Raw genomic sequence first — 24,656 nt, forward strand, 5'->3', positions numbered from 1 at the left:
ACACAGCTAGATGTCTACTGAAGCAATACTAGCTAAGTGAAAGGTGCAAGTGCAAGGTCCCTTTCTTCACCACATTGCCACATGGTTTTGGTCTGCCTTTAGACAGACACTGATCCAACCACCAATGTTACATCTTCAGTCTCAGGTAGTTCAAACTGCCCTTGTGTCACAACACTGAATCCAGCAGTAATCTGACCAAGGATTCACCTTCTGTCCTTGGATCACAATCAAACATTCAGAAGCAAACCGAAGTAGTCCTCTACCACTTATTTGCACTGAAGGGATTGTAGTGCGTCACCTTGATTTTGACTTTGAAACAAGCCATTCAAAGAATACTGAAGGATGTATGTGTTAAAAAAGACAGGGCTCAATTCAATTCCAATTAAACTGATTTCAGGAAATGAATTAAATTATGAATTCCAGTTCCAGAACTAAAGAGCCAGTTATTTTATTTTATTTTTTCCCATCAATTTCTAAATTGGGATATCAATGAAACTCCCGGGTTGATAGAATTGACATGGAATTGTCATAGTCAATACTCAGAAAATCACTTTGCTAGGCCCTGGCCTGATGGCTGCAGGGGGCATGTGAGTTGTCCTGTGAGGGGGTGGTTTGTTCAGATGTGTCCAATCGATATGAGTTTGAGCCCTCTCTTCTAGTGGGTTGTTAGTGCCCCCGCGGGCTCTGCCGCTAGCCAGCAGCGCCAATCAATATGGTGCCTGGTGCTGTAGCCACCGCCTCCCATTGGGCGTCAGCCATCTGACACACTTTCTCCTACCGACCCTGTACTGGGAAAACGACAGGGTGCTGCTATTCTCTTTTCCACATTTCATCATTTTCGCAAATTGGTTTTTGATCATTTGGGGACTCCTTTTCCCCCCACAATATGTGATTAGGGGAATAGCTGTTAATGTCACTACAGGGATTGTTGTTCAAACTTTTCTCTGACACAGGCTATTGGCTATTTCCATTTTTTTGTTGGAATGAAGTCAGAGATTCACTTAAATATGAGGGAATTGGAATAACCCTCAGATTACAATACCAATTCCTACTCACAAGGTTAAGTTGTTTTAGAATACCATTCTGTAGGCAGCAGGATAGTGTATATATTGAGGCAGAGGTTTCACCTGAGGAGTGAGGTGGACGACCCTCATAACAATTTATCAAATGTGGAAACTCACAAAGGGGATGTACTCACTAGGTGGAAACTCGCAGTGGAAAGTCAAAGTAGAAAGTCACAAAGGGGAAAGACAGTGGAAACTCACAAAGTGGAAACTCACAGTTGGTGATGTCAGGCGGGGCGAAACTGTCATTCATGAAGACACTGTTGGGTTTTGCTACTTTCAAGTAAACCACGTCGGGGGTGTTTTTCAAGGCAGTCACAGCGTGTTCGTGGCTCACCTCCTCAAGGCAAGCACTGTTCACCTGCACAGAGACAGATATACACACACGTTGTATGGACCATTCGGACAAGTTTACACTTATTGATGTGAGATCAGACGTGAATGTACACATTTGTAAAACACAGTTAAAACGGCAATCAGCAGTTGAAACGAAGCGAACTCCCCACCCGTTTTGGTAAAAAGCTGAGGGATAGGGCTGGAGAAATGTAACCACTGAAATTCATAGACACTATGGATGCAAGTACTGAGCATTCATGATATTAACATTATAGTTTTAACCATGTTTTGAGGGGTATAAAGTGCTTGTTTCCATTTACTTATCAACATTGGAGTTAACCCCCTAGAGTCAGTGTCTGCACCCCTGCAGGAATCTAGTTAGCAAAATAAATACAAATATTTTTTGTTGTTGCATTGGATGCGTCTCAATCCAAACGCATCCGCTGATGTCGCACTTCCACATCTGCGATAAGAGGTGACAGAGCTAGAGTGGTGTTTGTCATACCATGAGACATCTCGAAAATCTCTTCTCACAAAATTGTCTGTAGGGTCCGAATGGAGCAGGGCTTAGACTCTTATGGGTTGAATAAGCTTATATTTTGGGTTCTGATGGCAGTTGAACTAAAGTTCATGAGGCATTTCTAAGTTATATTCTTCAAGAATAAAGGGGAACATTGAATTAATTCAGAAGTTAAAAAAATGATGAGGCAAGTGCAGATATCTACTTTAACTTCTCTAGGGTAGGGGGCAGCATTTTCACGTTTGGATGAAAAGCGTGCCCAGAGTAAACTGCCTCCTACTCAGTCCCATATGCTAATATAGGCATATTATTATTAGTATTGGATAGAAAACACTCTGAAGTTTCTAAAACTGTTTGAATCATGTCTGTGACTATAACATAACTTATTTGGTAGGCAAAACCCCGAGGACAAACCATTCTGATTTTCTTTTTTGTGAGGTCACTCTCTTTTCAATGGGTTTTCATTGGGAATCGAGATTTCTAAGGGACCTTCCTGCAGTTCCTATCGCTTACACATGAACGCTCACTCATTCGGGAACAATTGCAATCAATATATATATAGTTACGCTCTGTGTGTGTCGTCTTGATCGTTGGAGAGAAGTTCGTTTTGGTTGGAGTTCCTTTTTCAATGATACCGAATTCCTAGCTGCAGACTAGTAGTCAATATCAAAGACTTGTTCTTAATCGGCTAAGAGTTTAACCACATGGTATGGTTAAAGATTCAGCAATGGTACTCAACCTTTGTCTAATGGTAATTTCTCAGAGTTGGCTTTTATTCAGATAGCAGGAAGGGGCTGTCGTTGGATGTCTGACCCAACTGGCTCAGGGGCGGGTCCTCGGGTTTAGTTCAAATCAAAAAGGGATTTGTATTTTTCTTAATTAAACAGTCCAAAATCATATTACACAATTATACAAACAGTATCATACTCACTCATTCATTTTATACAACAAACAGATGTAAACCTCATATCTGAGGTTATTATATAAACAGCGGTATGGTAATGTAGTCCCACAGTCTCTCATGAGTTTCCCACGTGGTCGCCAATGGGCATGTTAATAGCTGGACTCTCCACCGATCTTTTATACTTTTGCAGGAACATGAAATATGTTCGTACCTCAAGTTCTGTGAGGTGGGAGAAAATTCCTTTGTCCTGAAAGTTTACCCTCTGTCTAATACTGTTGGGCCATGAGGAGATTCTCAGGAATTTACGACCTCTCTGTGACCACAGCATGGGTTGAAGGGGCAGGGAAAGGCAGGGAGGGGGGGATGGGGTTTGCAATACCCAAGCAGGCGACGTCATGACACTAACAAACAGTACACTTCACTGGAGCCTCATTCTGAACATGGCTACTTCTTCATTTCTCAAAGGAAAAACCTCAACCAATTTCTAAAGACTGTTGACATCCAGTGTAAGGATTAGCATGTCAATTGTTATAAAGAGTATACTCTGTAGTGACTTCTGAATCGACCCCCCATTCTCCCTTTTGTCTAACGAGCCGGCATGCCGGTTTAGCCCCCTAGGGCATATTTCTCCCATCATTTCATGTAACTATTTTAAGTTTGTTTGTTTGTTTGTGCATTTCTGTGAATTAATTAGTTAGCAATAAATAAATGATTTAAGACAATTGATGTATGGATGACTCATAGTGAAGACTGGGTTCGTGCAGATAATCAACAATTTACGACGTTTGGAATGAGACTAACGTGAGGTAAAGTAAATAAATCATTAATTAGAAGACTATTGATCAGATATGAAAATATCTGAAAGGTTATATTGGGAAATTATAACTTTGTAATCTAATAACTTTCCCTGGTGCCCTCGAATTCATAGTTAATTAGTTACGTTATTACTCAAGTGATCGCGTAATCCCTAATTACAGGAATCTTTGATAAAAACTATAAGTCTTCAATTTAACGATAGCAAAGACACGACATTAGCATTGTTTTCCTCCGGTATTGAACACAGATCATTCCGTCTTCAATTTTATCGATTATTTACGATAAAAAATACCTAAAGTTGTATTACAAAAGTAGTTTGAAATGTTTGGACAAAGCTTACAGGTAACTTTTGAGATATTTTGTAGTCACGTTGTGCAAGTTGGAACCGGTGTTTTTCTGGATCAAACGCGCCAAATAAATGGATATTTTGGATATATATCGACGGAATTAATCGAACAAAAGGACCATTTGTGATGATTATGGGACATATTGGAGTGCCAACAGAAGAAGCTCGTCAAAGGTAAGGCATGAATTATATATTTATTTCTGCGTTTTGTGTCGCGCCGGGAGTGTTGAAATATGATGGTCTGTGAATGTTAGCTGGGGTGCTATCCTCAGATAATAGCATTGTTTGCTTTCGCCGTAAAGCATTTTTGAAATCTGACACGTTGGCTGGATTCACAACAAGTGTAGCTTTAATTTGTTATATTGCATGTGTGATTTCATGAAAGTTACATTTTTATAGTCATTTATTTGAATTTGGCGCTCTGCATTTTCATAGGATGTTGGCCAGGTGGGACGTTACCGTCCCACATATCCCAGAGAGGTTAAAGGTGCACCCTCAAAACATATCATACAAACTTTATATTACAGGGAGCTGCACACTCAAATATGGAAACACACAACAGTAACAGTAACATAAAAAACACAAATGTGTCAAAACACTCACCAATCCTGTCTCATTGAAATGGTGAAGCCTTAATGCAAGGGCTCTGAGGTACTTAATTAGTTACTCGTTGATGTATCTGTAATAATGACCATGTAACTAAATGAGTGGAATGAAGGACGATGGAAATGGAAATAGTGATCTTACAGCCAGAAGTTTGTCTCCTATCTGTAGCCTCCCGTCTTTGTGCGCAGCTCCTCCTTCGATGATTTTGGTGACGTAGATGCTGTTGTCCCCTGGGATGTGCTGGTTCCCCACTCCCCCTGCTATACTGAAACCAAGACCTGGATGAGACAAGAGGAGAATTTTTATAACGTTAACCAATCTCTGAAAATAAATATGTATGCTGAAAAAAAGTCACACTCACTGTATTAGCATAACAATAATGAAATTCCCATCACCAGCAAACAACAATGATATGTTTCCTAGGAATCCAAGGCATTGTTCTATTGCCTGTATAATCATATGGCAATGAGGTATTTTAACTAAAGCTACTTTGCTAAAAAGAGGAAAGAAACAAAACACATCCACACTGCCAGTACTCATGCTACATTCCTTTGACCAGGTTAACCTCAATAAAAGCATGAATACACATGACAGCTGGTGTTAAACTAAAGTAATGAATAAGAAGGTGAGGCGCAACAGTCGCCATTACATATATATTTAACTTGATAAAGAATAAAACGTGGTGTGACATTTAAACAGACATTCACCAGACACTAAACTAGAGTAAAAAAGGATGTTGGGCTGACAATCATAAGCTATAGTGTTATCAAAATAACATGTTTACAGTTATAAATCAGACCTGTCCTGAAACTGTGCGGGCATGAATAAGTATAAAAACTTTGCTTGAAAAACACCCAGCATTCATCTTTTATGGTGACAAAAAGTATTGGAATTAGGCCATGGCAGTTTCTAAAGGAAATAGCAATGGCGAACTTAATCAAACGTCTCTGGAAGTGTTGCCAAATTTGATAACTTTAACTGCGACATTTTCAGAATTTAAAAAAACAACAATTGCAAAATGTTGTGGACCTGTAAACAGATCATTTGAATTCTATAACGTTTGCGTTGACTTTTTCCAGAAACAAAATATGCTGCAATGTTAGAGCAAAATACTTGAATTAGTGTATCTATTTACTACTGTAAAGTAGGCTACATCACGAGTATGAAACCATCACAGTTAGAAAAGGTAAAGAATTTATTCTGCAATGATCATGGAAATGAAATTGATAATAGATATTAATAATAGCTATTGTATAATGCAAAAAAATGCTATTTTGGTGACAATTTCGAAGGGGGGCTTTTCCGTTTGCGAGAGTGGAGACATTGAATCTGAATTTCCAACAATGAGACATTTTTGTTCGAGTTAACCGAGATTAGTGACTGAATTTTTCATATACAGTGCATTCAGAAAGTATTCAGACCCCTTCCCTATTTCCACAATGTTACGTTACAGCCTTAATCTAAAATGGATTAAATAAAATGTTCCTCAATCTACACACAATACCCCAGAACTACAAAGCGAAAACAGGTTTAGACATTTTTGCCAATTTATTACAAATAAAAAACAGATACCTTATTTACATAAGTATTCAGACCCTTTGCCATGAGACTGGAAATTGAGCTCAGGTGCATCCTGTTTCCATTGATCATCCTTGAGATGATTCTACAACTTGGAATCCACCTGTGGTAAATTCAATTGATTGGATATTATTTGGAAAGGCACACACCTTCTATATAAGGTCCTACACAGTTGACAGTGAATGTCAGAGCAAAAACAAAGCCATGAGGTCAAAGGAATTGTCCGTAGAGCTCTGAGACAGGATTGTGTCGAGCAACGACTAAAACATTTCTGCATCATTGAAGGTCTTCAGAAACACAGTTGCCTCCATTATTCTTAACTTCGTGTGGCTGCAGGGGTAGTATTGAGTAGCTTGGATGAAAGGTGCACAGAGGTGCCCAGAGTAAACGGCCTGCTCCTCAGTCATAGTTGCTAATATATGCATATTATTATTAGTATTGGATAGAAAACACTCTGAAGTTTCTAAAACTGTTTGAATTATGTCTGTGAGTATAACAGCACTCATATGGCAGGCAAAAACCTGAGAAAAAATCAGAAGTGGAAATGATTAGGCTGGTCGATTTTCAACCAAGATCCCATTGAATTTACAGCAAGACATGAATGAGTTTTCACTTCCTACGGCTTCCACTAGATGTCAACAGTCTGTAGAACTTTGTCTGATGCCTCTTCTGTGAAGGGGGGCCCGAATGAGAGAGAAATGAGTCAGGTCTGCCATGACCTGACCATGCTTTCACCATGCGCGTTCACATAAGAGGGAGCTCTGTTCCATCGCTCAACTGAAGTCAATGTAATTCTCCGGTCGGAACGTTCTTCAAGATTTATGTTAACAACATTCTAAAGATTGATTCAATACATCGTTTGACATGTTTCTACTGACTGTTACTGAACTTTTGGACATTTCATCAGCTTTTAGGGAGCGCGCTTCTTGACTTTGGAATTGTTTACCAAACACGCTAACAAAAGTAGCTAATTGGACATAAATAACGGACATTATCGAACAAATCAAGCATTTATTGTGGACCTGGGATTGCATTCTGATGAAGATCATCAAAGGTAAGGAAATATTTATCATGTAATTTCTGGTTTCTGTTGACTCCAACATGGCGGCTAATTTGACTATTGTTCTGAGCGCCGTCTCAGATTATTGCATGGTTTGCTTTTTCCGTAAAGTTTTTTGAAATCTGACACAGCGGTTGCATTAAGGAGAGGTATATCTATAATTCCATGTGTATAACTTGTATTATCATCTACATTTATGATGAGTATTTCTGTTGAAACGATGTGGCTATGCAAAATCAATGTTTTTGGAACTAGTGAATGTAACGCGCCAATGTAAACTCAGATTTCTTTATATAAATATGAACTTTTATCAAACAAAACATACATGTATTGTGTAACATGAAGTCCTATGAGTGTCATCTGATGAAGATCATCAAAGGTTAGTGATTCATTTTATCTCTATTTGTGCTTTTTGTGACTCCTATCTTTGGCTGGAAAAATGGCTGTGCTTATTGTGGTTTGGTGTGACCTAACAATCGTTTGTGGTGCTTTCGCTGAAAAGCCTATTTGAAATCGGACACTGTGGTGGGATTAACAACAAGATTACCTTTAAAATGGTATAAGACACATGTATGTCTGAGGAATTTTAATTATGAGATTTCTGTTTTTTTTATTTGGCGCCCTGCACTTTCACTGGCTGTTCTCATATCGATCCCGTTACCGGGATTGCAGCCCTAAGAAGGTGAAGGAAATAAGTTTGGAATCACCAAGACTCTTTTTAGAGCTGGCCGCCGGGCCAAACTGAGCAATCGCGGGAGAAGGCCCTTGGTTAGGGAGGTGACCAAGAACCCAATGGTCACTAGGACAGAGCTCCAGAGTTCCTCTGGAGATAGGAGAACCTTCCAGAAGGACAACCATCTCTGCAGCAGTCCAACAATCAGGCTTTTATGGTAGTGGCCAGACGGAAGCCACTGCTCAGTAAAAAGCACATGACAGCCTGCTTGGAGTTTGCCAAAAGGCACCTAAAGACACTCAGACCATGAGAAACAAGATTCTCTGGTCTGATGAAACAAAGATTGAACTCTTTGGCCTGAACGCCAAGCGTCAAGTCTGGAGGAAACATGGCACCATCCCTACGGTGAAGCATGGTGGTGGCAGCATCATGCTGTGGGGATGTTTTTCAGCGGCAGGAACTGGGAGACTAGTCAGGATTGAGGCAAAGATGAACGGAGCAAAGTACATAGTGATCCTTGATGATAACCTGATCCAGAGCGCTCAGGACCTTACAACAGGACAACGACCCTAAGCACACAGTCAAGGCAATGGCTTCGGGACAGGTCTCAATGTCCTTGAGTGGCCCAACTAGAGCCCAGGTTTAAATTTGATCTAACATCTCTGGAGAGACCTAGAAATTGCTGTGCAGCAACGCTCTCCATCCAACCTGACAGAGCATGAGACGATCTGCAGAGAATGGGAGAAACTCCCCAAATACAGGTGAGCCAAACTTCAACAAAGTACTGAGTAAAGGGTCTGAATACTTTTGTGATCAGTTTATTTTATAAAATGTACACATTTTTAAAAAAAAGTAAAAAAAAAAAAGTATTAGTTTGTTATTGTGGGGTATTGTGTGTAGATTGATGAGGGAAAAAACAAATTATTTTTAGAAAAAGGCTGTTAACCTAACAAAATGTGGAAAAAGTCAAGAGGTCTGATTACTTTCCGAAGGCACTGTATATACACAAAACTATGTGGACACCCCTTCAAATTAGTAGATTCGGCTATTTCAAATCAAATCAAATCAAATTGTATTTGTCACATACACATGGTTAGCTGATGTTAATGCGAGTGTAGCGAAATGCGTGTGCTTCTAGTTCCGACAATGCAGTAATAACCAACAACTATTCTAACCTAACAATTCCACAACTACTACCTTATACACACAAGTGTAAAGGGATAAAGAATATGTACATAAAGATATATGAATGAGTGATGGTACAGAACGGCATAGGCAAGATGCAGTAGATGGTATAGAGTACAGTATATACATATGAGATGAGTAATGTAGGGTATATAAACATAAAGTGGCATAGTTTAAAGTGGCTAGTGATACATGTATTACATAAAGATGGCAAGATGCAGTAGATGATATAGAGTACAGTATATACATATACATATGTAAACATTATATTAAGTGGCATTGTTTACAGTGGCTAGTGTTACATTTTTACATAATTTCCATCAATTCCCATTATTAAAGTGGCTGGAGTTGAGTCAGTATGTTGGCAGCGGCCACTAAATGTTAGTGGTGGCTGTTTAACAGTCTGATGGCCTTGAGATAGAAGCTGTTTTTCAGTCTCTCGGTCCCTGCTTTGATGCACCTGTACCGACCTCGCCTTCTGGATGATAGCGGGGTGAACAGGCAGTGGCTCGGGTGGTTGTTGTCCTTGATGATCTTTATGGCCTTCCTGTGACATCGGGTGGTGTAGGTGTCCTGGAGGGCAGGTAGTTTGCCCCTGTGATGCGTTGTGCAGACCTCACTACCCTCTGGAGAGCCTTACGGTTGTGGGCGGAGCAGTTGCCGTACCAGGCGGTGATACAGCCCGACAGGATGCTCTCGATTGTGCATCTGTAGAAGTTTGTGAGTGCTTTTGGTGACAAGCCGAATTTCTTCAGCCTCCTGAGGTTGAAGAGGCGCTGCTGCGCCTTCTTAACATTTAACATTTAAGTCATTTAGCAGACGCTCTTATCCAGACCGACTTACAAGTTGGTGCATTCACCTTATGATGTCCAGTGGAACAACCACTTTACAATAGTGCATCTAACTCTAAGGGGGGGGGGGTTAGAAGGATTACTTTATCCTATCCTAGGTATTCCTTAAAGAGGTGGGGTTTCAGGTGTCTCCGGAAGGTGGTGATTGATTCCGCTGACCTGGCGTCGTGGGGGAGTTTGTTCCACCATTGGGGTGCCAGAGCAGCGAACAGTTTTGACTGGGCTGAGCGGGAGCTGTACTTCCTCAGAGGTAGGGAGGCGAGCAGGCCAGAGGTGGATGAACGCAGTGCCCTTGTTTGGGTGTAGGGCCTGATCAGAGCCTGAAGGTACGGAGGTGCCGTTCCCCTCACAGCTCCGTAGGCAAGCACTTCTTCACAACGCTGTCTGTGTGGGTGGACCAATTCAGTTTGTCCGTGATGTGTACACCGAGGAACTTTCCACCTTCTCCACTACTGACCCGTCGATGTGGATAAGGGGGTGCTCCCTCTGCTGTTTCCTGAAGTCCAAAATCATCTCCTTTGTTTTGTTGACGTTGAGTGTGAGGTTATTTTCCTGACACCACACTCCGAGGGCCCTCACCTCCTCCCTGTAGGCCGTCTCGTCGTTGTTGGTAATCAAGCCTACCACTGTAGTGTCGTCCGCAAACGTGATGATTGAGTTGGAGGCGTGCATGGCCACGCAGTCGTGGGTGAACAGGGAGTACAGGAGAGGGCTCAGAACGCACCCTTGTGGGGCCCCAGTGTTGAGGATCAGCGGGGAGGAGATGTTGTTACCTACCCTCACCACCTGGGGGCGGCCCGTCAGGAAGTCCAGGACCCAGTTGCACAGGGCGGGGTCGAGACCCAGGGTCTCGAGTTTGATGACGAGTTTGGAGGGTACTATGGTGTTAAATGCTGAGCTGTAGTCGATGAACAGCATTCTCACATAGGTATTCCTCTTGTCCAGATGGGTTAGGGCAGTGTGCAGTGTGGTTGCGATTGCATCGTCTGTGGACCTATTGGGTCGGTAAGCAAATTGGAGTGGGTCTAGGGTGTCAGGTAGGGTGGAGGTGATATGGTCCTTGACTAGTCTCTCAAAGCACTTCATGACGACAGAAGTGAGTGCTACGGGGCGGTAGTCGTTTAGCTCAGTTACCTTAGCTTTCTTGGGAACAGGAACAATGGTGGTCCTCTTGAAGCATGTGGGAACAGCAGACTGGGATAAGGATTGATTGAATATGTCCTTAAACACACCAGCCAGCTGGTCAAATCAAATCAAATCAAATTTTATTAGTCACATACACATGGTTAGCAGATGTTAATGCGAGTGTAGCGAAATGCTTGTGCTTCTAGTTCCGACAATGCAGTAATAACCAACAAGTAATCTAACCTAGTAATTCCACAACTACTACCTTATACACACACAAGTGTAAAGGGATAAAGAATATGTACATAAAGATATATGAATGAGTGGTGGTACAGAACGGCATAGGCAAGATGCAGTAGATGGTATAGAGTACGGTATATACATATGAGATGAGTACTGTAGGGTATGTAAACATAAAGTGGCATAGTTTAAAGTGGCTAGTGGTACATGTATTACATAAAGATGGCAAGATGCAGTAGATGATATAGAGTACAGTATATACATATGAGATGGGTAATGTAGGGTATGTAAACATTATATTAAGTGGCATTGTTTAAAGTGGCTAGTGGTACATTTTTACATAATTTCCATCAATTCCCATTTTTAAAGTGGCTGGAGTTGAGTCAGTATGTTGGCAGCGGCCCCTAAATGTTAGTGGTGGCTGTTTAACAGTCTGATGGCCTTGAGATAGAAGCTGTTTTTCAGTCTCTCGGTCCCTGCTTTGATGCACCTGTACTGACCTCGCCTTCTGGATGATAGCGGGGTGAACAGGCAGTGGCTTGGGTGGTTGTTGTCCTTGATGATCTTTATGGCCTTCCTGTGACATCGGGTGGTGTAGGTGTCCTGGAGGGCAGGTAGTTTGCCCCCGGTGATGCGTTCTGCAGACCTCACTACCCTCTGGAGAGCCTTACGGTTGTGGGCGGAGCAGTTGCCGTACCAGGCGGTGATACAGCCCGACAGGATGCTCTCGATTGTGCATCTGTAGAAGTTTGTGAGTGCTTTTGGTGACAAGCCGAATTTCTTCAGCCTCCTGAGGTTGAAGAGGCGCTGCTGCGCCTTCTTCACGACGCTGTCTGTGTGGGTGGACCAATTCAGTTTGTCCGTGATGTGTACACCGAGGAACTTAAAACTTTCCACCTTCTCCACTACTGACCCGTCGATGTGGATAGGGGGGTGCTCCCTCTGCTGTTTCCTGAAGTCCACAATCATCTCCTTTGTTTTGTTGACGTTGAGTGTGAGGTTATTTTCCTGACACCACACTCCGAGGGCCCTCACCTCCTCCCTGTAGGCCGTCTCGTCGTTGTTGGTAATCAAGCCTACCACTGTAGTGTCATCCGCAAACTTGATGATTGAGTTGGAGGCGTGCATGGCCACGCAGTCGTGGGTGAACAGGGAGTACAGGAGAGGGCTCAGAACGCACCCTTGTGGGGCCCCAGTGTTGAGGATCAGCGGGGTGGAGATGTTGTTACCTACCCTCACCACCTGGTGGCGGCCCGTCAGGAAGTCCAGGACCCAGTTGCACAGGGCGGGGTCGAGACCCAGGGTCTCGAGCTTGATGACGAGTTTGGAGGGTACTATGGTGTTAAATGCTGAGCTGTAATCGATGAACAGCATTCTCACATGGGTATTCCTCTTGTCCAGATGGGTTAGGGCAGTGTGCAGTGTGGTTGCGATTGCGTCGTCTGTGGACCTATTGGGTCGGTAAGCAAATTGGAGTGGGTCTAGGGTGTCCGGTAGGGTGGAGGTGATATGGTCCTTGACTAGTCTCTCAAAGCACTTCATGACGACAGAAGTGAGTGCTACGGGGCGGTAGTCGTTTAGCTCAGTTACCTTAGCTTTCTTGGGAACAGGAACAATGGTGGCCCTCTTGAAGCATGTGGGAACAGCAGACTGGGATAAGGATTGATTGAATATGTCCGTAAACACACCAGCCAGCTGGTCTGCGCATGCTCTGAGGACGCGGCTGGGAATGCCGTCTGGGCCTGCAGCCTTGTGAGGGTTAACACGTTTAAATGTTTTCCTCACTTCGGCTGCAGTGAAGGAGAGCCCGCAGGTTTTGGTAGCGGGCCGTGTCAGTGGCACTGTATTGTCCTCAAAGCGAGCAAAAAAGTTATTTAGTCTGTCTGGGAGCAAGACATCCTGGTCCGCGATGGGGCTGGTTTCTTTTTGTAATCCGTGATTGACTGTAGACCCTGCCACATACCTCTTGTGTCTGAGCTGTTGAATTGCGACTCTACTTTGTCTCTATACTGGCACTTAGCTTGTTTGATTGCCTTGCGGAGGGAATAGCTACACTGTCTGTATTCGGTCATGTTTCCGGTCACCTTGCCCTGGTTAAAAGCAGTGGTTCGCGCTTTCAGTTTCACGCGAATGCTGCCATCAATCCACGGTTTCTGGTTTGGGAATGTTTTAATCGTTGCTGTGGGTACGACATCGTCAATGCACTTTCTAATGAACTCGCTCACTGAATCAGCGTATTCGTCAATGTTGTTGTTGGACGCAATGCGGAACATATCCCAATCCACGTGATCGAAGCAGTCTTGAAGCGTGGAATCAGATTGGTCGGACCAGCGTTGAACAGACCTGAGCGCGGGAGCTTGCTGTTTTAGTTTCTGTTTGTAGGCTGGAAGCAACAAAATGGAGTCGTGGTCAGCTTTTCCGAAAGGAGGGCGGGGGAGGGCCTTATATGCGTCGCGGAAGTTAGTATAATAATGATCCAAGGTTTTACCAGCCCTGGTAGCACAATCGATATGCTGATAGAATTTAGGGAGTTTTGTTTTCAGATTAGCCTTGTTAAAATCCCCAGCTACGATGAATGCAGCCTCAGGGTGTGTGGTTTCCAGTTTACATAGAGTCAGATAAAGTTCGTTCAGGGCCATCGATGTGTCTGCTTGGGGGGGAATATATACGGCTGTGATTATAATCGAAGAGAATTCCCTTGGTAGATAATGCGGTCGACATTTGATTGTGAGGAATTCTAAATCAGGTGAACAGAATGACTTGAGTTCCTGTATGTTGTTATGATCACACCACGTCTCGTTAATCATAAGACATACACCCCCACCCCACTTCTTACCAGAAAGATGTTTGTTTCTGTCGGCGCGATGCGTGAAGAAACCAGCTGGCTGCACCGACTCCGTCAGCGTCTCTCGAGTGAGCCATGTTTCCGTGAAGCAAAGAACGTTACAGTCTCTGATGTCTCTCTGGAATGTTACCCTTGCTCGGATTTCATCAACCTTGTTGTCAAGAGACTGGACATTGGCGAGTAGTATGCTAGGGAGTGGAGCGCGATGTGCCCGTCTCCGAAGCCTGACCAGAAGACCGCTTCGTTTGCCCCTTTTACGGCGTCGTTGTTTAGGGTCGCCGGCTGGGATCAGATCCATTGTACTGGGTGGAAGGCAAAACACAGGAACCGCTTCGGGAGAGTCATATTCCTGGTTGTAATGATGGTGAGTTGACGTTGCTCTTATATTCAGTAATTCCTCCCGACTGTATGTAATGAAACCTAAGATTACCTGTGGTACCAATGTAATAAATAACACATAAATAAACAAAATACTGCATAGTTTCCTAGGAATGCGAAGCGAGGCGGCCATCTCTGTCGGTGCCGGAAGTTTGAGCCACACCCATTGCTGACGTATAAAATTTAGCAAACAGCCATGCAATCTCCATAGATAAAACATTGGCAGTAGAATGACCTTATTTTAGCATGGTTCTATCTAGGCCTTACTAATAATGATTGCGCTTATCAGGTAGCTAGCGCTAGCTAACTTTTCCACGTGGCTAGCAAGGTAGCTGGTTAGAGTATTCAGGTAGCTAGCTAACGCTTAACAGTCTACTTTTGGGCCCTACTTTGGGCCTTGAAATGTGTGGAGTACTACGGATGTGACAAATGAAAACATTTCTTAATGTTTAAACTGCCTTTATGGGTTTCCAGCTCAAACTATAAGACAAATTCATAAAATTCCACGTGAATTTACAATGCTGCTGCCAGAAACAGTTTGGGTCTCACGGTGCGTCCCATTCAGATGGTTAAGCATTGCACCCGTTGTACGATTACTGTACCTCAATTGCACCTCGCTAAGTTAGCACTTCCTTCTCATTTAACTTCTCAAAGTATTGCCATACAGGACTTTGTTGCTGTGCTTGCCTTTCTCTGCCATTTTTCCAACTGTTATCGATGATGACAATTATCCTTGACTCCTTGCATATCGACTCCCGATGTCGACACCCAATTCTGAGTGTCAAGATTCAATTCCACTAAGAATAGACTGCTAAGATTCTGGATTTTTGGAACGGAGGAGACTTATTAGTTGCCGTACTTCTGAGAACAAACCCTTCACATCTTTCATAGCGAGCGAGCGAGGGACGGAGAGAGAGCGGAGGCGCACAGTATAGGCAGGCAGGCCACCAAGCAGGCAGACAGAAAGGTGCACTAGGCCTACAGTCCCTTCAGAAAGTGTTCATACTGACTTATTCCACATGCTGTTGTGTTACAGCTGGAATTAAAAAAGGATACATAAGTATTCAATACTTTAACAGTGATTAAAGCTGTGAGTCTTCCTGCTTAAATCTAACTTTGCACAACTGGATTGTACAATATTTGCACATTATCCTTTAAAATTCTTCACGTTGGTTGTTCATCACTGCTAGACAGCCATTTTCAAGTCTTGCCATAGATTTTAAGCCAATTTAAGTGAAAACTAACTAGGCCACTCAGGAACATTCAATGTCGTCTTGGTAAGCATCTACAGAGTATATTTGGCCTTGTGTTTTAGGTTATTGTCCGGCTGAAAGGTGAATTCTTTGTTTTTCGGTTAGATATTTTTCTTAACGTTAAGGATCCCAATTTTGTTTAAACCCCTAAAGTCGATTGACACTCCCTAGCGTCACACGGTGATACCATTTTGAATATTGAATAGCTCCCCATGTGTTTATGCTAGAAACGTTTCTCGTAGCAGCTGCAGCTCAATCCCCTCTTTACAACGACATAAATCTTGTGAAAGCGGTATTTTTCTACACGAGAGGATCCGGACAAGAAAATGTCACGAAATTGTCTGTAAAACCTGAACCATTTGAGCTACAAACGAATAAGTCCCCACCAATAAAAGATGACTCTCACGAGCACCAGTGTCGGTTGTTCTGCTCTACAACATCCACAAGCTTTACAGCAGAACTGTCTCGGATGTCGTAATTTCGAAGAGGTGTTCTCCCAGAACCAACTGTCCAGACTGAACTGTTGGAGCTACAAACTAATATGTCACCAATAAAAAGGGTAGGCTCTCACAAATATGAAAGTGTTGGTTGTTTTGCTCTACAAAGCACACACGCTTCAGGGGAGTCGTCTGAAGGTAACCTAGTACCAGGCTGTAGAAATGGCACAACGTGCATATGGGGAAAAAAACAAAGGTGTCACGAATAACGGTACCAAACATCAGTCTAAAAAGTTTTTTTTTTTTTTCTCCAGAGTTCTCTCAGATATAGGACAGGCACTTCAAAACTTTATTTTTGACCATCTGTGTTGCAATGTACAAATGTGCTATTCAATGAGTTTCTATGGGCTATAGCAGTAAAGGCCAAATTCAATGTTAAATATTTTATTTTTATACCTACAGGAGTCCTAAAATTCAAAATCAAATGGCTAAATTATCAATTTTATGACCATCTAAAAAAAATCCATGTTAGCTTAGTAGATATTGTGATCTAAGGGCTTAAACATTTTAACGTTCACACCCCTATGGAGTACACTACCTTTTGGCCCGGAAATGTATGGATCACACTACCTTTTGCCCTGAAATGTATGGAGTACACTACCCTTGGGCCCTATAGAGAAGTAAGGGAGACCGGGGACAATTGTAACACTGGTCAATTGTAATCCATCAATTATTTAATTTGAGGAAGCCTTACTTTTTTTGCCACCTCTCAGTTTTGATTATTGACCTGTAGAACATTATGCATGTATCTAAACATATATAATTTTTTATCAGTAAGATGAGGTATAGTTGATGACAATTATTGTTGTATGTTCTCACAAGACTAATTTGGAAAGAGTTCTATGCTTGGGGTTAGGTGTAACGCAATGCTGTACGTCACCCCTTACTTAAAATTATATATGCAATTACAAAGACACATTCACATATTTATATAAAATGTAACTTATTTACATCAACTTTGGTTGTGCAACCAAGATAATACTTCAGAAAAATTTACACTTTATTAAACGCTAATGCAAAATATTATATTTTGGATACTCAGTTCTGGGCAATATTACATGCCTAACAGATAAAAGGAAAATGTCGACTTAGTGTATTTTCATCCAAATATCAGTTTAAAAAAATCCTAATTGTTCAATTACACCACATTTTTACCATTGAAGACAGTGTTACAACTGTCCCATATACAACTAACCATGGTCGTTGGTGGCACCGGGAAATACGAGGCCTGGCTAGCAAGCCAAACAGCTTGTTAGCTAGCTTGTCAGTTGACTGTTAGCTAGCCAAAATACTTGTTTTGATAGCTACATCTTATCATCTGAGGCTTTAAAAGTGTAATTATACTTTGATTTAGAGATTAAAACAAATCAGTTTTTAATGCTAATTAGCAAATGCAACAACAACAACTGATAATGATAGAGCACGTTACAAATGTACATTTTTTGTGTGACATTTTGAAATCACTACAAACAGAGTTAAAGAAAAAACGATTTTAAGAAACAACTCCAAAATAGTCTCCCCTACACTACCTTTGGGCACTCTAAAAAAGCTTAATGTAGCATTAACTCTGTAGTGTGGGTAAGTGTGTTAGTTGATTTAACACTTGTGATGTTGCTGTGTACCTTTGGGTCCTTTCACTAGCTTGATCTCCATCACCTTCTCGGAGACAGGCTTCCTCCGGCGGACGTAGAGGCGCACCAGCGACCCGGCCTCCTTCAGAGCTTCCACCGCCCGACTGTGGGTCACGTCCCGCACGTCTGCCTCATTCACCCGCAGGATGACATCGTTGACCCTTCACCGGGGTGAAGAGGAATGACAGTTAAAGCCAGGATGGGGTCCCATAATCCCATCATAATTTCAGCCAAAAAATTACTCAAAGGATAAATTCAGTATTTTACAACTTAAAGTCAATTGGTTCCTCAGTTTGTAGTGGCTGTTCGAACCATGGATTACAGTTTCTATTGGCCCATATAATACTTTCAGGGTGGGGAACCATCATGTTGCGAAAAATTTAACTTCACTTTTAAAGCCTGCAGGTGTAATGCATTATGATGCAGGTATAATGCTTTGTAACATTCTCAGTGACTTTGAGAGGAGTCTCAAAGGAGCATAGGTGGTTTAAAAACGGTGTCTCTCTCAGTCACCAGATCTCAACCCAAATAAACAATTATGGGAGATTATGGAGCGGCACTTGAGACTGTTTTCCAGCACCATAAACAAAACACTGAATGATGGAATTTATTGTGGAAGAATTGTGTCGCATCCCTCCAATAGAGTTCCAGACACTTGCAGAATCTATGCCAAGAGACATTGAAGCTGTTCTGGCAGCTGGTAAGGGCCCAATGCCCTATTAACACACTATGTTGGGGGTTTCCTTTATTTTGGCAGTTACGTGCATGTATGTATATAAAATGACTTGAAAATGACCAAGAACATCAGGAAATATCTCAGATCTCTCTTTACCTTTCCAAATTGACTAGATGAAATGGAACTGACCCTATACCCCTTTGAGCTTTCTCAAACTTGCGCAACCAAAACCGACATCAGGCGCCATATTTGACCCCCCCCCGTCGATGGAGAACGTCACACTGGCTCACGTCCGCTATTGTGACTCTGGCTTATCTTGACACTTGTCAATGGCTGTATTAAGTTCTTCTGCCGGGGACTAGTGTAATATTGATGAGGTGATGAAAGCACCCAAGCACTCTGACCCTGTGGTTGTGTCTGTGGGGTCCACAGGGAAGCTTGTGTCTGTCAGTGACTGTCGGGATAATGAATTATGTTACCTGCCAGGGTGTTACTGTTCAGGGTCGTGTTCATTCGGGCACAATATGAACCCAGGTCTGCAATTTGCGACAGTCACCCTCTCAATGCTCCTCTTTCTATGCTGTGCTAGTAGGCTGTGTGAGTAATATCCTGGGTCCTATCCACACAAACGTATTACTCTTCTAAGACCCCAGACAATCTGGGATCATTTAGGGATGCAAAACTGACGGATGTGCACATGTATGCTACACGTTTAAGCAGTGGATCTGGAAGTGCGCAGCCTATAGATCCAAAAGATGAGACAGACAGACATACAGTACCAGTCACAAGTTTGGACACACCGACTCATGCAAGGGTTTGTCTTTATTTTTACAATGTAGAATATAGTAAAAAATCATGTAGTAACCAAAAAAGTGTTAACCTTTCTAGGGTAGGTGGGACGATAGCGTCCCACCTGGCCAACATCCAGTGAAATTGCAGAGCGCGAAATTCAAAAATACTAAATTCAAATATTTAACATTCTTGAAAATATGTGTTATACATCCAAATAAAGCTTAACTTCTTGTTAATCCAGCCTCCATGTCATGTCAGATTTCAAAAAGGCAATAAGGCGAAAGCAAACCATGCGATTATCTGAGGACAGCGCCCCGCATACAAACACATGAAAATCATATTTCAACCAGGCAGGTGCGACACAAAAGTCAGAAATAGCGATATAAAAAATGCCTTACCTTTGATGATCTTCTTCTGTTGGCAATCCAAAAGGTCCCAGTTACATCACAAATGTTCCTTTTGTTCGATAATGTCCTTTATATCCATAAAAACTCAGTTTAGCTGGTGAGCTTCAGTCAATAATCCACCCATTTTCCCTCCTTCAAAATGCATACAAAATGAATCCCAAACGTTACTAATAAAATTTTCCAAACAAGTCAAACAACGTTTATAATCAAACCTTAGGTATCCTAATACGCAAATAAATGATAACATTTAAGAGGGAGAATCGTTATTGTATTGTTATTGCGCTTTCTTCCACGCGCTTGGAAACACTACAGCCAAAACGGGAGCCACCTAGAAAAACTACATTTTCTGGGTCCTTTTTCAAAAAAACAGCCTGAAACTCTTTCTAAAGACTGTTGACATCTAGTGGAAGCCCTAGGAACTGCAATCCGGGAGGACTTGGCCTTATAATTAAAGTTGAAAAAAGTGGTAAGCTGATTTATTTTTTTTTGGTATGGTTTGTCCTCGGGGTTACGCCTGCCATATCAGTTCTGTTATACTCACAGACATTATTTTAACAGTTTTAGAAACTTTAGAGTGTTTTCTATCCACATCTACCAATTATATGCATATCCTAGCTTCTGGGCCTGAATAACAGGCAGTTAGTTTACTTTGGGCACGCTTTTCATCCGCATGTCAAAATACTGCCCCCTACCCCAGAGAGGTTAACTTCTCTGCGCTACGGATCCCTTTAGCGGGATCATTTTCCTAAACAACCGCTGAATTACAGGGCGCAAAATATTACAAAAAATATTTATAATCATGCAATCACAAGTGAAATATACCAAAACACAGCTTAGCTTGTTGTTAATCCACCTATCGTGTCAGATTTTGAAAATATGCTTTGCAGCGAAAGCAATCCAAGCTTTTGTGAGTGTATCAATCAATGCTAGAACAGCTAGCCCCAAATTAGCATGGTCACGAAAGTCAGAAAAGCAATAAAATGAATCGCTTATCTTTGATAATCTTCGGATGTTTGCACTCACGAGGTTCCCAGTTACACAATAAATGTTATTTTTGTTCGATAAATATTACTTTTATAACAAAATAAACGCCATTTGGGTTGCGTGTTATGTTCAGAAAACCAAAGCCTCGTTCCGTTCGATGAAAATTCCAAAAAGTATCCGTAATGTTCTGTAATCTGTAATGTCAAATGTTTTTTTATAATCAATCCTCAGGTTGTTTTTAACAAACATAATCGATAATATTTCAACCGGACCGTAACCTATTCAATAAAAGAGAGAAAGAAAATGGAGAGCTACCCCTCTCGCGCGCAGGAACTAATCAAAGGACATTTGACTACTTTTGAAAAATCTCGCTCATTTTTCAAAATAAAAGCCTGAAACTATGTCTAAAACCTGGTCACAGCCTGAGGAAGCCATTGTAAAAGGAATATGGTTGATACCCCTTTAAATGGAAGAAAGACGGGCAAGGAAACACAGATAAAATAAAATAAAAATCACTTCCGGGTTAGATTTCCTCAGGTTTTCGCCTGCAGAATCAGTTTTGTTATACTCACAGACAATATTTTGACAGTTTTGGAAACTTTGGAGTGTTTTCTATCCTAATCTGTAAATTATATGTATATTCTATGATCTGGACCTGAGAAATAGTCCGCTTACCTTGGGAACGTTATTTTAAAATTAAAATAAATCTGACCTCTAGCGTCAAGAGGTTAAACAAATCAAAACATATTTTGATTCAAAGTAGCCACCCTTTGCCATGATGACAGCTTTGCACACTCTTGGCATTCTCTCAACCAGCTTCATGAGGTAGTCACCTGGAATGCATTTCAATTAACAGGTGTGCCATGTTTCCTTCTTAATGCATTTGAGCCAATCAGTTGTGTTGTGACAAGGTAGGAGTGATATACAGAAGGTAGCACTATTTGGTAAAAGGCCGAGTCCATATTATGGCAAGAACAGCTCAAATAAGCAAAGAACAACGGCAGTCCATCATTACTTTAAGACATGAATGTCAGTCAATCCGGAAAATGTCAAGAACTTTGAAAGTTTCAAGTGCAGTGGGAAAAACCATCAAGCGCTATGATGAAACTGGCTCTCATCAGGACCTCCACAGGAAAGGAAGACCCAGAGTTACCTCTGCTGCAGACGATAAAGTTAATTAGAGTTAACTGCACCTCAGATTGCAGCCCAAATAAATGCTTCAGAGTTCAAGTAACAGACACATCTCAACATCAACTGTTCAGAAGAGACTGCATGAATCAGGCCTCCATGGGAGAATTGCTGCAAAGAAACCACTACTAAAGGACACCAATATGAAGAAGAGACTTGGTTGGGCCAAGAAACACAGGCAATGGACATTAGACCGGTGGAAATCTGTCCTTTTGTCTGAGTCCAAATTTGATATTTTTGGTTCAAACAGCCATGTTTTTGTGAGACGCAGAGTAGGTGAATGGATAATCTCTGCATGTGTGGTTCCCACTGAAGCATGAAGGAGGTGTGATGGTGTGTGGGGATGCTTTGTTGGTGACACTGTCAGTGATTTATATAGAATTCAAGGCATACTTTACCAGCATGGCTACCACAGCATTCTGCAGCGATACGCCATCCCATCTGGTTTGCGCTTAGTGGGACTGTCATTTGTTTTTCAACAGGACAATGACCCAACACACCTCCAGGCTGTGTAAGGGCTATTTGACCAAGAAGGAAAGTGATGGAGTGCTGCATCAGATGACCTGGCCTCCACAATCACCCGACCCCAATTGAGATGATTTGGGATGAGTTGGACCGCAGAGTGAAGGAAAAGCAGCCAACAAGAGTTCAGCATATGTGAGAACTCCTTCAAGACTGTTGGAGATGCATTCCAGGTGAAGCTGGTTGAGAAAATGGCAAGTGTATAAAGCTGTCATCAAGGCAAAGGGTGGCTACTTTGAACAATCAAGATATATAACCCCTACAAACGTTCCCGCTCTGGATAAGAGCGTCTGCTAAATGACTTAAATGTAAATGTAAATATATTTTGATTTGTTTAACACTTTTTTGGTTACTACATGATTCCATGTGTTATTTCATAGTTTTGATGTCTTCACTATTATTCGACAATGTAGGAAATAGCAAAAATAAAGAAAAACACAAATGAGTAGCTGTTTCCAAACTTTTGACTGGTACTGTATACCTAAAGGTCTTATGACCCTATCCCCTCCTCTCTTCTCCAGACCATTTCCGGAGACCTTCTCCCTTACCTCACCTCGCTCATCAACTCATCCTTGACCGCTGGCTACGTCCCTTCCGTCTTCAAGAGAGCGAGAGTTGCACCCCTTCTGAAAAAACCTACACTCGATCCCTCCGATGTCAACAACTACAGACCAGTATCCCTTCTTTCTTTTCTCTCCAAAACTCTTGAACGTGCCGTCCTTGGCCAGCTCTCCTGCTATCTCTCTCAGAATGACCTTCTTGATCCAAATCAGTCAGGTTTCAAGACTAGTCATTCAACTGAGACTACTCTTCTCTGTGTCACGGAGGCACTGCTAAAGCTAACTCTCTCTCCTCTGCTCTCATCCTTCTAGACCTATCGGCTGCCTTTGATACTGTGAACCATCAGATCCTCCTCTCCACCCTCTCCGAGTTGGGCATCTCCGGCGCGGCCCACGCTTGGATTGCGTACTACCTGACAGGTCGCTCCTACCAGGTGGCGTGGCGAGAATCTGTCTCCGCACCACGTGCTCTCACCACTGGTGTCCCCCAGGGCTCTGTTCTAGGCCCTCTCCTATTCTCGCTATACACCAAGTCACTTGGCTCTGTCATATCCTCACATGATCTCTCCTATCATTGCTATGCAGACGACACACAATTAATCTTCTCCTTTCCCCCTTCTGATAACCAGGTGGCGAATCGCATCTCTGCATGTCTGGCAGACATATCAGTGTTGTTGACGGATCACCACCTCAAGCTGAACCTCGGCAAGACGGAGCTGCTCTTCCTCCCGGGGAAGGACTGCCCGTTCCATGATCTCGCCATCACGGTTGACAACTCCATTGTGTCCTCCTCCCAGAGTGCTAAGAACCTTGGCGTGATCCTGGACAACACCCTGTCGTTCTCAACTAACATCAAGGCGGTGACCCGTTCCTGTAGGTTCATGCTCTACAACATTCGCAGAGTACGACCCTGCCTCACACAGGAAGCGGCGCAGGTCCTAATCCAGGCACTTGTCATCTCCCGTCTGGATTACTGCAACTCGCTGTTGGCTGGGCTCCCTGCCTGTGCCATTAAACCCCTACAACTCATCCAGAACGCCGCAGCCCGTCTGGTGTTCAACCTTCCCAAGTTCTCTCACGTCACCCCGCTCCTCCGCTCTCTCCACTGGCTTCCAGTTGAAGCTCGCATCCGCTACAAGACCATGGTGCTTGCCTACGGAGCTGTGAGGGGAACGGCACCTCCGTACCTTCAGGCTCTGATCAGGCCCTACACCCAAACAAGGGCACTGCGTTCATCCACCTCTGGCCTGCTCGCCTCCCTACCTCTGAGGAAGTACAGTTCCCGCTCAGCCCAGTCAAAACTGTTCGCTGCTCTGGCACCCCAATGGTGGAACAAACTCCCTCACGACGCCAGGTCAGCGGAGTCAATCACCACCTTCCGGAGACACCTGAAACCCCACCTCTTTAAGGAATACCTAGGATAGGATAAAGTAATCCTTCTAACCCCCCCCCCCCCCTTAAAAGAGTTAGATGCACTATTGTAAAGTGGTTGTTCCACTGGATATCATAAGGTGAATGCACCAATTTGTAAGTCGCTCTGGATAAGAGCGTCTGCTAAATGACTTAAATGTAAATGTAAATGTAAGCCAAATCAGCCAATTCAGAGAGTATATAACAAA

General features: G+C 42.6%; 1 protein-coding gene across 20 annotated transcripts in view; it reads right to left on the reverse strand.

Moving 5' to 3' along the window:
* The window catches only part of LOC139551227 (disks large homolog 1-like), a 279,300-nt gene that overhangs the window by 90,529 nt on the left and 164,115 nt on the right, over window positions 1–24,656 (reverse strand). For 12 of the 20 annotated variants that reach the window (XM_071362713.1, XM_071362704.1, XM_071362714.1 and 9 more), the window contains 3 exons: window positions 17,900–18,069; window positions 4,734–4,870; window positions 1,266–1,425 (listed from right to left, as the gene is read on the reverse strand). In XM_071362713.1, the coding sequence (XP_071218814.1) occupies window positions 1,266–1,425; window positions 4,734–4,870; window positions 17,900–18,069 (467 nt within the window). The remainder of the gene's footprint in view (window positions 1–1,265; window positions 1,426–4,733; window positions 4,871–17,899; window positions 18,070–24,656) is intronic. The other 8 variants (XM_071362706.1, XM_071362705.1, XM_071362717.1 and 5 more) reach the window with 1 other exon arrangement.

This window comes from Salvelinus alpinus, chromosome 23 (assembly GCF_045679555.1).
Source record: "Salvelinus alpinus chromosome 23, SLU_Salpinus.1, whole genome shotgun sequence".
Classification (NCBI taxonomy): domain Eukaryota; kingdom Metazoa; phylum Chordata; class Actinopteri; order Salmoniformes; family Salmonidae; genus Salvelinus; species Salvelinus alpinus.